This window comes from Dipodomys spectabilis, unplaced genomic scaffold (assembly GCF_019054845.1).
Source record: "Dipodomys spectabilis isolate Male_0828 unplaced genomic scaffold, ASM1905484v1 ptg000783l, whole genome shotgun sequence".
Lineage (NCBI taxonomy): Eukaryota > Metazoa > Chordata > Mammalia > Rodentia > Heteromyidae > Dipodomys > Dipodomys spectabilis.
This window is the reverse complement of record NW_024871460.1, coordinates 26,731,343-26,745,366: the sequence shown is the minus strand read 5'-3', so window position 1 is coordinate 26,745,366 and position 14,024 is coordinate 26,731,343. Positions and strand designations below refer to the sequence as shown.

Here is a 14,024-nt window from a genome sequence, read left to right as displayed (position 1 = left end):
TAAACACAGACTGACATTCATACTGTGGTTTTAATGTGAATCAGCATTTTCTTTCAAATATTATCTCCAAATGTTTTTCATTTTCACCCAAAACAAAAACAGCAATTTTAAACAACTACAGGTTCATACTTACTTTGGAGAAAAAAAAAACTAAAGAAATGGCAAGAAATGTTTTCATCATTGGTGCCTGTTAAGTTAACCTGGTTGATATTTATTGATAACAATATCTTCTTGCTAAATGGAAAGTGGTTTTATTGGAAATATTTTGAAAGTATATATTTTATTACCTACTTTGAATTTTAGTTAAAAATTCCATGATTCCATCATTACAATAAACCTATAATTCAATATATAGATAATATATAGATTATCTATAAATATATCTATCTATATCTATAAGCATATAGATAGATATATCTATAAATCTATCTATATATAAATACAGATATCTATCTAGAAGCTGAATAGATGATATGATTTATTAGTGAATGAAATAGTACCTCATATGTTTCTCTTATTAGAAACAAATTGATGATAAGTCAATTTTAAAATTAAACATTACAAACTGCATAACATTTATTTCCCTCTTAAATGTTATTTTTATAAAGAATAGTCAGTTATAAATATTCCTTTTTTTAAATGGCTTGGTTATTCCTTCATTCCTCAATGTAACCCTGCATTGTTCTATAGATTATACTTTTATTTACTATCATTTCCAAAGCAATTTGAGTTTTGTTTCTTCCCCGCCCCCCCCCCCCCCCCCTTGAGTTTTGTTTCTAAATAGTCTTTTCAAGTTTCCGGGCATTTCAAATAATGGAAATAATATATTTAGACATATCAGCCAACATATAATTAAACTGCAAATCTTTAATAGAAGGACAATACATAGAAATAAGATCATTCCATGTCTTCCTCTATTTGAAAATTAGTAAATTCTCTTTGAAATTATATATCACACAAAAAAGAAATTATAGTGAAAATAATGATTAAAATTTATTTTACTAAATGAACTATGCAGAAAGTTTTAGGGAACACATAAAGCAGTACTGAAAGAAACAAAAACTTGAAGTCTACAAATATAAAAATGGAAATCAAAATAAGAAATAAATACAAAATTAAGAGGACTGACAGTTTGGGTCTTTCAAAAGCAAAATAAAATTATCAAGTATCAAACAAACCTAAGGAATAATGGTAAATCATAAGTAAAGAATAGTAGCAACATAAAAGGTAATATATCATCAGATTCTAGGCATATGTAAGACATGAGAAAATAGTAGACATTTTGATACCAAAAGAAAATTGAGATGACATGGACAAATTCCTAGTAAGATATAATTTTCTAAAATTGATCTAAAACATAAAAGGAAAACATCCCCCAAAGTTTCTACAACTGGTAAAGAAATTAAATCATTAATGCAAAATCTTTCCATAGACAAGAAAATTTTCATACCTTAGTGTGTTCATCAGTAATTTTGACCAAAATGGATAGATAGTAAAAGATTCTTCATAGTAGCATTGTTTATAATACCTCCCAAATGAACAAAATATGAGGGATAAATGATATGTAGAAGGTTTATGTAATTTAATTATAAGCATATTAAAGTATCTAATGTACTACAGTGCATAACATATTCCCAGTCAATACATAACAGAATAGAATAGAAGTATATGAATCAGCTTAGTGTGTTATCTCAAGCTTGTAATCCTAGCTACTTGGGATGCAGAGAACAGGAGATCACTGTTTAGGACAAGCCTTCAGGTATTTCCATCTTAACCAATGTTTGAACAAGTTGGCACATCCTGATTATCCCAGCTTCAGAAGCATAATGGCTAGGGACATGGCCCATACCTGTTTCATAGGGACATGAGGAAGCACAAATAGGAAGATCACAATCCAGGTCAGGATGGGCATTATGTTGAAAATAAACAACACACAAAAAAAAGATGACTGGAGTTATGGCTCAAATGGTAGAGTGTCCAGCAAGAACAAAGCCTTGAATTCTGTCTTTGGTGACATTCTCCTGTCTTTCCTTAACATTTTGTTCATATATTTTCCAGGTCTCATAAAGCTCAAATGATTTGTTCAAATGATTTGCTTATATGTTTGATAGTGAGTCTATTGAAGAGATGGACCTTCATCTCTCTTGTTCACTCACTATTGACTTATATTTCCCAGGAGAGTCTTTGACTAATCATTCAGTGCATCTGTGTTAACTGACTGCTGGGATAAGTGAATGAATGAATGAGGGAAATGTTCAGTAATATGTTCGTGTTTTCTTTCTTGTCCTGAATGTTTCTTATCTCCTTATTTCTTGAGAAATTAGAGTTTTAAGATTGCTTCTCAAAAGTTAATTGATGCCAACAGGAAAAACACTTAATTTAAAAAAAAGTTATGAGTGACTCAGATTGTCAAGAATCTTTTGAAGTATATAAAAAGTACTCCTAAATTATACGACTATGAATACTTTTTAATTAAAGGAGTTAATGAATATTCCACAGGAAAGATCTGGTTTCTACAGTCTGGAGTTAATTGCCCACCCACACCTGATGGTTAATTTCTTTCTGAAATGTTGTTTTTTGTAGATAAAGCCCATCATTTACCACATCCCACATGGATATAGATTAGTTGTTTCCTTTGCACATGCTCCAAGCTTACTTTGTTTTGCTTAAGGCAGGATATTAGCTGTGCATTCACTTTACTCTTTTCTGGTATGATGTGATTTTTATTGCAGTAGTTGATTTACTTAGAAGCTTAGAACACAAGGTTATATTCATAAAACCAGTAACAATGGCAGAAATGGCAGAAATGAAAGGATACTATGTAAAAGGAACTTCATTTTTTGGAATGTTTTTGAAATGTACATTGAATTTAAATTTTCATTTGAGTGAATTGTTAATTTCTTTTTTTACTTTAAAAGAGGAATCATGCATTGCTTCTTATAAAGTAGCTTGTTCAAAGAAATGATCCCAACTATATGGTGTGAGTTTTTTTTTGCTTAATGTGGTTTTATTAAGGATATTCTGGGAATACATATATATATATATTAATTAAAAGAATAGTACACTGTGCATTAGTGGCTCATGCCTGTAATCATAGCTACTCTGGAGGTTGAATGAGATCTGAGCATTATGATTCAAAGCTAGACCAGGCAGGAAAGCCCATGAAACTCAGACCTAAAAAAAGCCAAAAGTGGAGCTATGTCTAAAATGGTGGAGTGCTAGTTGAACAAAAAAAGCTCAGGGACAGCATCCATGCCCAAAGTTCAGACCCCAGGACTGGCACACACACACACACACACACACACACACACACACACACACACACAGCACGCACGCACACACACACACACACACACACACACACACACACACAGAATAGCACTTAGAAAACTAAAATATAAAGTAAAAGACAAAGCACATCAATAGCATATACTGTGAGAAAAATGGAAGTAAAAATTTTGAATTGCTATTAATAAAGGCTAAACATTTACATTTACATGGTTATTAAACTATTATGACAAATTATAAAATTATTACAAGTGATGAGAATTGTCAATAAAGTGTTTCTGAAAAATTCTAATACCTTTATATTGACATTTTACTAGTAATCTAGACAGTTAACATCAATCTCTCTGGTTAATCTAAATACAAATTATTTTTTGTTTTTAGTTTTAGCAGTGATACAGTAGTCAGGGCCTTGCATTCACTGGACTTGTTGGGTTTGCTGATGTGCTACTACTTAAGCCACACTTGCAACCCAACACTTTGAAGTTTGAGGTTCTGGTGTAGCATGTGAGGCCAATGGATGCACAGTCCTAATCCATATCAACTACTTTGCTCTTTCTTACAACAGAAACATGCATAAGGGAAACTCCAATACAGTGCCTGGCATACACTTGACCTTCAGCTTTTACTGGTTGAATGTTAGCCAGGGAGGTCTGAGAAGTTAAGCTGTCGTTAGTGTTTAATTAAAGCTGCCCATTTGGTTGGGTGGCTGGTGTTTTTTGTTTTTGCTTTTTATTTTCTTTTTTTTTTCATAAAGCATTATTTTGTTAAACCAATGAGATATCTACTTTTCATAAATTTCCATTATTTTTCAACTACTCATTTTTAATCAAATATCATTTAATGTCCCAATCCTATCCTTGGTTTTCAGAGTATTATAATCTTGAAGACAAGAGTAAAACTATGTTGTTCATCTGTTAGTACCCACTGCATTTTTAACAACTTCTTGTATATAGTACCTATTCTGTAGCTATTAATCAATTGATAGATATGAATCTAGACTTAAATTCAAATACATGCATTAGACATTACTTTGTAACATTTTTCCTTTTCCTAACAGTTAATGCCATATAAAATTTGTCAATGCCATCCAGGCCTGGTGGCTCATACCTTTAATCTTAGCATTTTTGAGGATTTTGAGTTCAACACTAACGTGAGCTATATCATGATTCCTTGACCAGCCTGGGATTTGGTGTGGGATCTGTCTCAAGAACAAAACTAAACAAAATACCTAAAAACCAAAATAATGTGTTTTATTTCTGTGTCTATTTTATATTCCTGCTCATTTGCTTTTATCTCTTAATTGCAGTTTTTTTTTTGTTAAATGCGCTCTTTCTTTCACATTTTCCTTCATGTTCAGAAACATCCACTTGATCGTTAGTGGGACAACTACAGTGAAAAGCCTTGGGCATTTTCAATGGCAAAACTAATCCAATTAAGCGTGTGTGTGTGTGTGTGTGTGTGTGTGTGTGTGTGTGTGTGTGTGTGTGTGTGTGTGTGTGTGTGTGTGTGTGTGTGTATTTTTTACCCCAGAGAATTTCTTGATGACCAATGAACTGGAGCTTATTTAATAGACTTTAACTGGAAATAGTGCATGACTTACTCTGTGGAACATGACACATTTTGGAAGACCTAACTGGGTCCTATCACTGTTTAGAAATGTCACATGAAGAAACGGTGGCCCTGAGATTGTCGTTCAAAAAGAGGTCAAGAATTCCTCAGTAAAAGCATTTTCTTGTCATATCTGCTTAGAGGCAGATTTAGGCAGATTTCCTGGGATACCAAATGAAACTCAATTTTCAGGGTTCCTTACACATTTCCCTAGTTATTGTCAGATAAGCCCTACTAATGGATTTACTTTAAAGAGTGAATCCAAAAGTGCATAAGCCTCATGCATCACAAAAGCAGACTCTACCTCTGTGCCTATTCATGAGGTGAAGAGTGTGTGGGATTGTGTAAAACATGTTATTTACCATGTGAGAGAATTCTGTCCCAACCCCCAATTTAGTAAGATAATCCTTTCAAATTCATTTTAACCTGCTGAGCCTTAGTTTCTCTATTTGAGAAATAATCCTGATCAGATCATTAAACTATCTTATCCAATTCTCTCTTATTTATATGGTAGATACCTGAGATAACATTCTCATAATCAAAAATCCAGATTCAGAAGTAATAATTGACAAAATTAGATGTCAATAAGTGTTGAGAATTCATGCTGTTAAACATATCATTTTCCTACCATTCAAGGCAGCAAGAGAAATCCCTAGGAACCCTCCCTAACTTAAGTATCTGTTCTTCCTACAGATGAATTAGCACAGCCCTGCTCTAGTGAGAAGTGTTCTTTAGTCTTGGATTGCACTGGCTTGACCTTTTTTGACTATTCTGGAGTATCTATGCTTGTCGAGGTATGTATACAGACTGGGTTTAGAGTGAATCACCCCTTCTCTTTAGTAGTAGACGTTTCCATCAGCCATTCTCTCCATTCCAGAGTCTAAGCTTGCCTCCTTTCCCATAGGGATGTAGGACTTGGGGCCTCAGACTACTATAGGTTTGTTCACAGCAAATCTCATCTACCTAATGCTTCCTTGTCTACTTCTGTCTGTTCGGTCTAATGAAGTTGCTACAGCAACTTGGGTTCCCTCCTCACGGTGGCTTGCAGGCCTGCTTTGTGGCAGAAAGCTGAGCTTCTGGTAGGGATCCACTTATTTGTCTTTCTATCAGGGTACTACTCAGTGCTGTGCTGCCTGAGACCTAGTAGACACTAGGTTTGCTTATTTCTGATGGATAGGACACTATTGGATTACATATTTCCATGGTCAGAAGTAGAAACTGAACATTGATTTTTAAAGAGTTCTGATTAGCAACGTTGATCTTGTATCACTTTGTAGACTTTCTTCTCTTTTCTTCTCTTTTTTCTCTCTTTCTTTCTCTTCTCTCCTTTCTTTCTTTCTTTTTTTCTTTCGTTTTCTTTCTTTCTCCTTCCTTCCTTCCTTCCTCTCTCTCTCTCTTTCTTTCTTTCTCTTCCTCCCTCCCTTTCTTTCTTTCTTTCCCTTTCTTTCTCTTTCTCTCTCACTTTTTTGTTTTCTTTTTGGTGCATACTCTACTTCCTTTGTGGTTACCATCAGAGTTTCAGCTTACTTCTTAGAACTCTAGCACTAATTTATACCAGCTTAATTTCAGCTACAAACAAAAATTGTTACTCTTAATCACCTTTACCCACATACTCCTTCAGTTGTTGATGTCACAAAATCCATCTTTATGTATTATATGTCCAAAAACCAGACCAATCGCTTTTGTACATTAGTCTCATAAACAATAGAAATTAAGTTATAAACCAGTTGTAATAATAGTTATCCATATATTACCCTTTACCAGATATCTTTATTTCTGCAGATGCCTTTCATTACTATCTAGTATACCTTCTAAAAGCTTTTTATTTGCATATATTAATTGTACACAGAGAATTTCTTTGTGCTGCTTTCATACATGCATTCAGTGTACTCCAGTCAAAAGTACAAGAGGAGTTTGTGTTTTAGCAATAGCAGATACCTAGAAAACAAAATAATAATATACAAATAAAAGCTTTACTTCAGATCTTAAATCTAGTGGCCATTTTTGGAAAGTTACACCTTTTTATTTTGTTGTTGTTTACTATAAAACTTTTGCACAATTGAGTACATGCATGATTCAGTATGAATATTTAATTTTTTTGCAACTAAACCTGGATTGTAAGCATAGTATCTCTTCCATTTTTTTGTGCTTTGTGCTGCCAAGATCTTGAAGAGTACTCCAATTTATCTGGGTACTCATCGAAAATGCACTCTTCTAAAACTTGGTTCTGACCTAGCATTTTCAATTTAAACACTCAGGTGTTTCTAAGCCAGGTGGATTAAGGATCATTTTTGGAGACAGTGCACTAGGATTGCACTTTTACAGAGAAAGGTTAGTAGGTTTATTTTGGCTCAATTGTATTTTAAATTTGTTGTTGAAATTGTTAGCTACTCTATCTAGAATTTTTTTTTCAAAACATGACATAGGGTAAAAAGGAGGAAATGGCTACTCTCTCTACTTGAGCTGGGTTCTAAAGTTGATGGTGCAGAGAAATCCCAGCAATATAAGCACTGGGTCTGCGGAGAAAGGGCTTCCCTTTTCCTCCCACATAGAAGTGGTTTTAAAACTCCCTACAGTGAAATGAGTGAATGAGGCAACTGATGAGCTTAAAAACCTCGTAGAAAAATGACATCTGCCCCTAGTTAAGAGTTTGTTTTTTAAACAGGTATACAAAACTAGCAGCAGTTTACCTCAGTCTTTTTCCCCTTTTTCCTTTTTAATTTCTCACTGCTGTTTGATTTATTTCATCCTGGTTTAGTACTATTTTGATATATGCTAACAACATAGGCTTTGAAGATAGATGAATCTTTTAATAACTGTCTATTTGTGAGATCTAAGCTCAAGTATTGGTTTGCTTTTCGATGAACTAGAAGTGGAAATACTGAATCTGTCATGTTATTGTGAGGCTTAGAGATAATATACTATACATAAAGTACCTGCAAACCTATCTGACAGTTAGTCAGTACTCAGTAAGTATTCTATTACTGTTAGCCTCAATTTAAAAAAGCCATGTTTCTAAAAGTAAAGTAATTGTAACTAATATTGGTTCTTAGCCCAGCCATCTTGAAAGTACAGGGCAAAAAGCCACAGGGACTTTTCAGCCATCCATACCTTCCTGTTTTCTACCAACACTCCCTGGGTTGTGTGTTCAGTCTCTTTATAAAGAATATTCTTCCCAGAGTTGCAGTAGGGTGAAGTGACTGCTATTTATTATTTCAGTTGGGAATCTGGAGAAGCCGATGAACTAAAGAGGTCAATGAACTGGAGATTATGTTTATCCACATCAACAAGCCACCCAGAGCAATATGTTTGTGCTTCATTGAGCTCAAAGAAAAGTCCAACACTGGGAGGTCACCTTGAGTTAATCACTGTTACTTATAAAAAAAACAGGAGCCACTTATGCAATGTCAAAGTCTGAGTTTATATATATTTCATATTTTGTTTGTTCATTTATGTTCACATTGATGTAACTATCTTCTACAATTCTCACAGAGATGAAACTGTTTACCTTTAGAATAGAAATAAGAGAAATTGGATGGATCAATTATATGGTTAGAATTATTACAGATGTAGCTCCTATATTTCATCTGCACAACACTTTGTTATTATACAACAAAATTCATCCATCCTATTGTAACTATAACTCTTAGATTTACTTTCAGTGAATACCACAGGCTGACATTGGTCTGGGTGAATTTGAGATCGATGCCTTCCTTAAGTTTCTTCTCCTTATATTTTCTAGAACTTAAAGAGGCAAAAAAGTGAGTTCTTATCTCTCATTTTGATAGATTAGACTTGATAGACTCTAAAAATGGAAACTGAGTGGTGAAAATTGGCTCGCATCATTTAGAATCCAATGTCCTAGCGATGCCTGGGATCAAGAGACTGAATAGTCTCAAATTCTTATTATAAAACATTAAAGTCAGCAGTAGGTCAAGAGACACCAACACTTTCCTAAGTGGGTTGTTCATTGACTTCTAATGAAAACTTGACCTCTGTTTTAGCTCATGTCTTTGGGGAAAGGAAGGTGATGTTTTGAGTTTTCCTGCATGAATTAGAAAACGTAAGCAGCCAAACTCAGTCTCAGCATAGGTGGATGCCTCATTGCATCCACCTTAATCAGTTAGATTATGTCCAACTGTGTAACAATACCTCCCTCTGGTGGTTTGAATTCAAAGCATGGAATTTCTTTCTGAAGACTTGTTCCTTTGTCAGCTGGTCTGAATTAATCCAGAGTATATTATTTTAATTCTTCCAGGTTTACATGAATTGCAAGGGCAGGAATGTGGATGCATCACTAGCCAATTGCACAGGTAAGAGAGTCTCCGTCCCTGACAGCAAATGTGATCTTCTGCTACTCTTCATCTTTGTGTTACTTGCATTCTCTTATAGCCTCCTTGATAAAAGCAATGACGTACTGTGGAAACCTGGATTCCGAGAAACCAATTTTTTTTGACTCAGTATCTGCAGCCATCAGTAACATCTACTCAAATAAGGTGAGTTGATCAAGGTAGCTTGTAAGAGTTGTATGGAAAATAAGACTTTAAAATCAAGGGATTTGCATTTTTAATATTCTATTTCTACCTCTCTGGCATTTAAAAACTCCAAATCTCCTCTTTTCTCCACTTCAGTTCTTTACTATGAATAAAGAAACTGTCTTCCATTAGGCCAGTTATGAGTAAGTACTTAATACATTTGGCTGTTCTCACAAGGTCACTGCTGAGAGATTCAACAATCACCTATCAAGAGCTGTACTTTGCTGCTGCTCCCAGGATACAACTCATCGCTCTCAAATGTAAAGGGGGGAGGAAACCCCTATAAATGTGGAATTTTATGCTTTTATCTCAGCTCAGATATCCTTTCCTCTAGATTTACTTGGTTTTTTATTAATAAGGTTTTTTATTGTGAAAATACCCTACAGAGGGGTTACAATTACATGAGCAGGGTAATGAGTACATTTCTTATCAAGCATTGTTGCCTCCTCCTTTGTTTCCCCTTCCCATCCCTGCCCTCCCATCTCTCCCCTGCCTCATTTACCTTGATTTCCATCTTTGGAAACATTATTTGCAGAGTAGAGCTCACCTTGTGCGAAGTGTGGAGTTCACACCTTCCAAATGCTCCCAGGGCTGTAAGTTCCAGAACATTTTCTTTGACTTGAATCATTTAGCATTTCCCCATCCCTAGAACAACATTTGATGCCTCCCAGGATCACCCCTATTCTATTCAGTGAGAATAGGATGTATTTACCAAGCAATAATAATAATACCACTATTATTATTGTAATTACTATTGTTGTTATTATTACATATCTAACACTTATTGAGTGCTCACTGTGTTCTGAGGATATTCTAACAGCATTATTACATTAACTAGCCAAACTTGCCACTGCCTTAAGCAGAAGACACTATTATTCAGACCGTTTTTAGAAATGAGAAAACCAAAGCTGAAGGTAGTGTGCCATTTGGGCCAGTTTAAAAATCAGTGATGTGATCTTGGACCTGTAGTTTTAAGTCACTCTATCTGCTCTGATGCTTCATGAATTTTCTTTCTTTCTTTCTTTCTTTCTTTCTTTCTTTCTTTCTTTCTTTCTTTCTTTCTTTCTTTCTTTCTTTCTTTCTTTCTTTCTTTCTTTCTTTTCTTTCTTTCTTTCCTCTTCCTCTCTCTCTCTCTCTCTCTCTCTCTCTCTCTCTCTCTCTCTCTCTCTTTCTCTCTGCTGTCACTATATCACAGCTCCACTTCTGGCTCTTTGGTAGTTTATTGGAGATAAGAATCTAATGGACTTGCCTGTCCAGGCTGGCTTTGAACTATTATCCTCAGATCTCAGCGTCCTGTAACCCTAGGTGAGAGCAATCAGTGCCCAGTTGGATCATCCATTTTCCTAGCATGGTGGGACCACATCTGTTGTGTTTACTTCTGCACTGATTTAAGAGTTGAGTAAAAAACACATGCTTTTTTTTCCTCTCTTCTTTCAGAATTTGAACAAGCTCAGTGACCACAGTGAAGTGTGAGGTCCACCTATTGCTGTCTGGATCTTGCTCTGAAGAAGGACCATATGCTGGCATTTTGCACAATATTTTTTGTACAGACCCTGCACATGACCTCTGCTACAATAAGAATGATGTGACTTACTAACTGCATTGCCACTGGTCAAGAATTGTCAACATTTTTTTTCCTAATCCTTTTTAGTAAGCAGATTCATCTTGTTATATAGAAAGAAATGCACATGCATTTAGCTATAGCAAATTAAGAACAGACATGATTTTTTTCTTTATCACAGTATTGTATATTATTTTATAATTCTTTTGTTGTAAGCTGATTTTTAAAACTGATTTTTAAAACCTTTATCATGAGTGATTTGAAATATTTACAAGCCATTTGTCAATACAATGCACATGATATTCACAGAAATAAAGCACCAGAATAAATGGTAAACTATAATTCATCTATCTTCATATTTTCAACAGATTCACCTTGAAGCACTGAAAAATGTCTTCATATTAGTAAGAAAACAGTAGTAGCTTAATAAAACCAAGATTTTAACGTTGGTCTCCTTTGTTGTAAATATTAGAAAATGGTTAGGCCAGTTTGCTCTAATTTCCACATTCCCCATCTCATAATTGGCTCCATTTTCTACTTTGATTTTATTGGAGCCAGAAAATATGGAAATTATATACCCTGCAATTTTTTCGCAAATATGATTTTTAGATGAGAAAATACCACTAAATCGAGTAGCCTTGTATACTTTTTTACTGTAAGAATTTAGGACTTTATTTCAGAGACAGAATTAACAAGAGAGCTTAGATGTGAATATCAGTAAACTCACCCATCCAACAAGATAAGTAACAAACTCTACTGGCTTCTGTATAAGTTATTGTTTGCATGCTTGGATATGTATTTCCAATTGCACACAAATACACAGACTCATACTTTTATCTAACAAATTGTTTTACCCAGGAAAGAAAAAATATTTTTATAAATAGACTCATAATTATTCTGTAGCCTTAATAATGTTTTTAACTCCCCTAGAAATTGCCAATATAAGAAATAGTCAGATACTTTAAACTGAGATTGATAAACAAATTGAAAATAACATTAATAGATTGGTTGTTTAATGGCTTTCACAGGCATCTGTTAAGAAGAAATCTCAGGGCTTGTGTGGATGAAAGCAATGCAGAACAAATGTGCAGTAAACATTCACATGGCCCTTAATTTTGACACTAAATCCTTGGTAGGACAATGTAATGGAATTAAGGAACAGTAAATGTTTTATTTTTTCCCAGAAATTATCTAATCATTTTAATTATTATTGAAATGAACACAAAGGATAATCTTAGATTCTTCATCACCAATAGAAATTAATATGAGCAAGAGTGGCTCACATTCTCATCAAATACTCTTTCAGGGAAAGTTGGATATAATATACTCTGCTTCGTCCAATTAAATTATTGCAATGGTGGATGGTAGTAATATTCACCATCCCTAATCCATTGGTCACTGGCAAATAAACATGAGTCAAAGAAAGTCAAGAAAAGAAAATATATTTTGATATGTGTAAATTGATATTCTGCCATGCAATTTTGGCCTATAATTGAATTCATGTGTTGCAGACCATTTTGTAATTTGTTAGAGATTATGGGGCATTCATGCTGTTAAAATCATGGTAGTTAATCAAGGGATAGTTTGTTCTATTTTATTGTTAATGCTGACAAAATGGTGGCTGAGCAGTTGCATTTGAATGCATTTCAACGCTTAGAGCTCAAGTTTAGTGGGTAACATTTGAAAGTAACCTGGTGTCAGATGTTAACATTTTATTTAAGAGAAGGAAAACCAAAGCACCCACTATATGAAATCTTGTTTTGGTAGCTTCTCCCTGAAATCAAGGCCGCAATGAATGTTGGCATGAAGAAAGGATCTTTAATTAAGTCCTGAGTCCAAAAATTGAACATAAGATTGAGACTCACAAGATTTTAAAACAATTGTTTATTTTAAAACAAAACAACACAGAAATGAAAATATGGATCAATTGTTGGAATATTTCCAGAATCACACTTAATTTTTTTGATAAGAACATTTTGTTTATATCTATATCTATCTATCTACACAAACACATACACACACAGCCATACACAATAAAATATTTCTATTTTACCAGTTATAATAGAATAAAATTAGAAAAAAACCTGATTTGAGTGTTAAAGATTCAACAGCATGCTGGATACAAATTAAGCATAAAACATGTAAGCAGGAAAAGACTGTTAACATCACACTTATGCAAATTAAGTGCTCTTAAATTTTGCCATTTGTCTTTCACTTTAAAGGTTATTTGCCCTGGATTATATAATTTAAGTTTAGCTGAAAATACTTTGCAGTAATTTATTTGACAGATCTCTATAAATGTGGAATGTCAACAGGATAGAGATCTTTCTTTTTTAATGAAAACCTCAATGTGTTAATATCTTGGGTGGATAATGCTCAACATTTAGTGGGTAACAAAATCCTTTGGTATGTTGTTGGACACATATATGTCTTAGAAATGCACATGCTGTGTTCTGTGGGGGAATGATGTAATTCAAGATATCATATGCTTTTTGGCAGTGAGTTTGATGCTAGGTTTCAAATAGAGAGTTAAATGGTGCTTTCACAATCTAAAGATTTGGTTAGCTAAAAATCATGTCGTTTAATACTGTGCACTTATTTTTTAAAATATTTTTCAATACATTTGATTACCTTTTTAAAAAAGCCTTTGTACTAACTCAATATGTAACAACCAATTTACATAGAAATAAATTGAAACATGATAACCATTATACTTAAACAGATTTGTGTTCATGATTTCAGAGTATTTACTTTTCTACAAGGCAAAAAATATGTTTTGCATTCTTGGACTGGCTGGAGTATTACATGTTGGAAAATGTCTGCAAATATCCGTATTTCTGACAGGTTTTTCCTTACAAAATTTTAACCAAAGCCAGTGAGGTACTGTCCATATGGGTACCTTTTGCTATAAGACATTGTCTAAATAATGTCACATACAAGGTCTCAGTCATTTTTAATTTTAATACAGATTTTTTTTACTTCTTCATTATATGCTGTTTTATTTTTATCTTGCCTGAAATGCTAGATTGAAT

The 14,024-nt window shown here is 33.9% G+C and overlaps 1 protein-coding gene across 1 annotated transcript in view; it reads left to right on the top strand.

The window, feature by feature from the left end:
* The window catches only part of Slc26a7 (solute carrier family 26 member 7), a 113,320-nt gene extending 99,609 nt beyond the window's left edge, over nt 1–13,711 (top strand). Inside the window, exons 16-19 of the mRNA XM_042673165.1 lie at nt 5,590–5,690; nt 9,155–9,209; nt 9,289–9,392; nt 10,869–13,711. Coding sequence (XP_042529099.1) covers nt 5,590–5,690; nt 9,155–9,209; nt 9,289–9,392; nt 10,869–10,904 — 296 coding nt within the window. The 3' untranslated portion in view covers nt 10,905–13,711. The remainder of the gene's footprint in view (nt 1–5,589; nt 5,691–9,154; nt 9,210–9,288; nt 9,393–10,868) is intronic.
* Nucleotides 13,712–14,024: the final 313 nt, after the last annotated feature.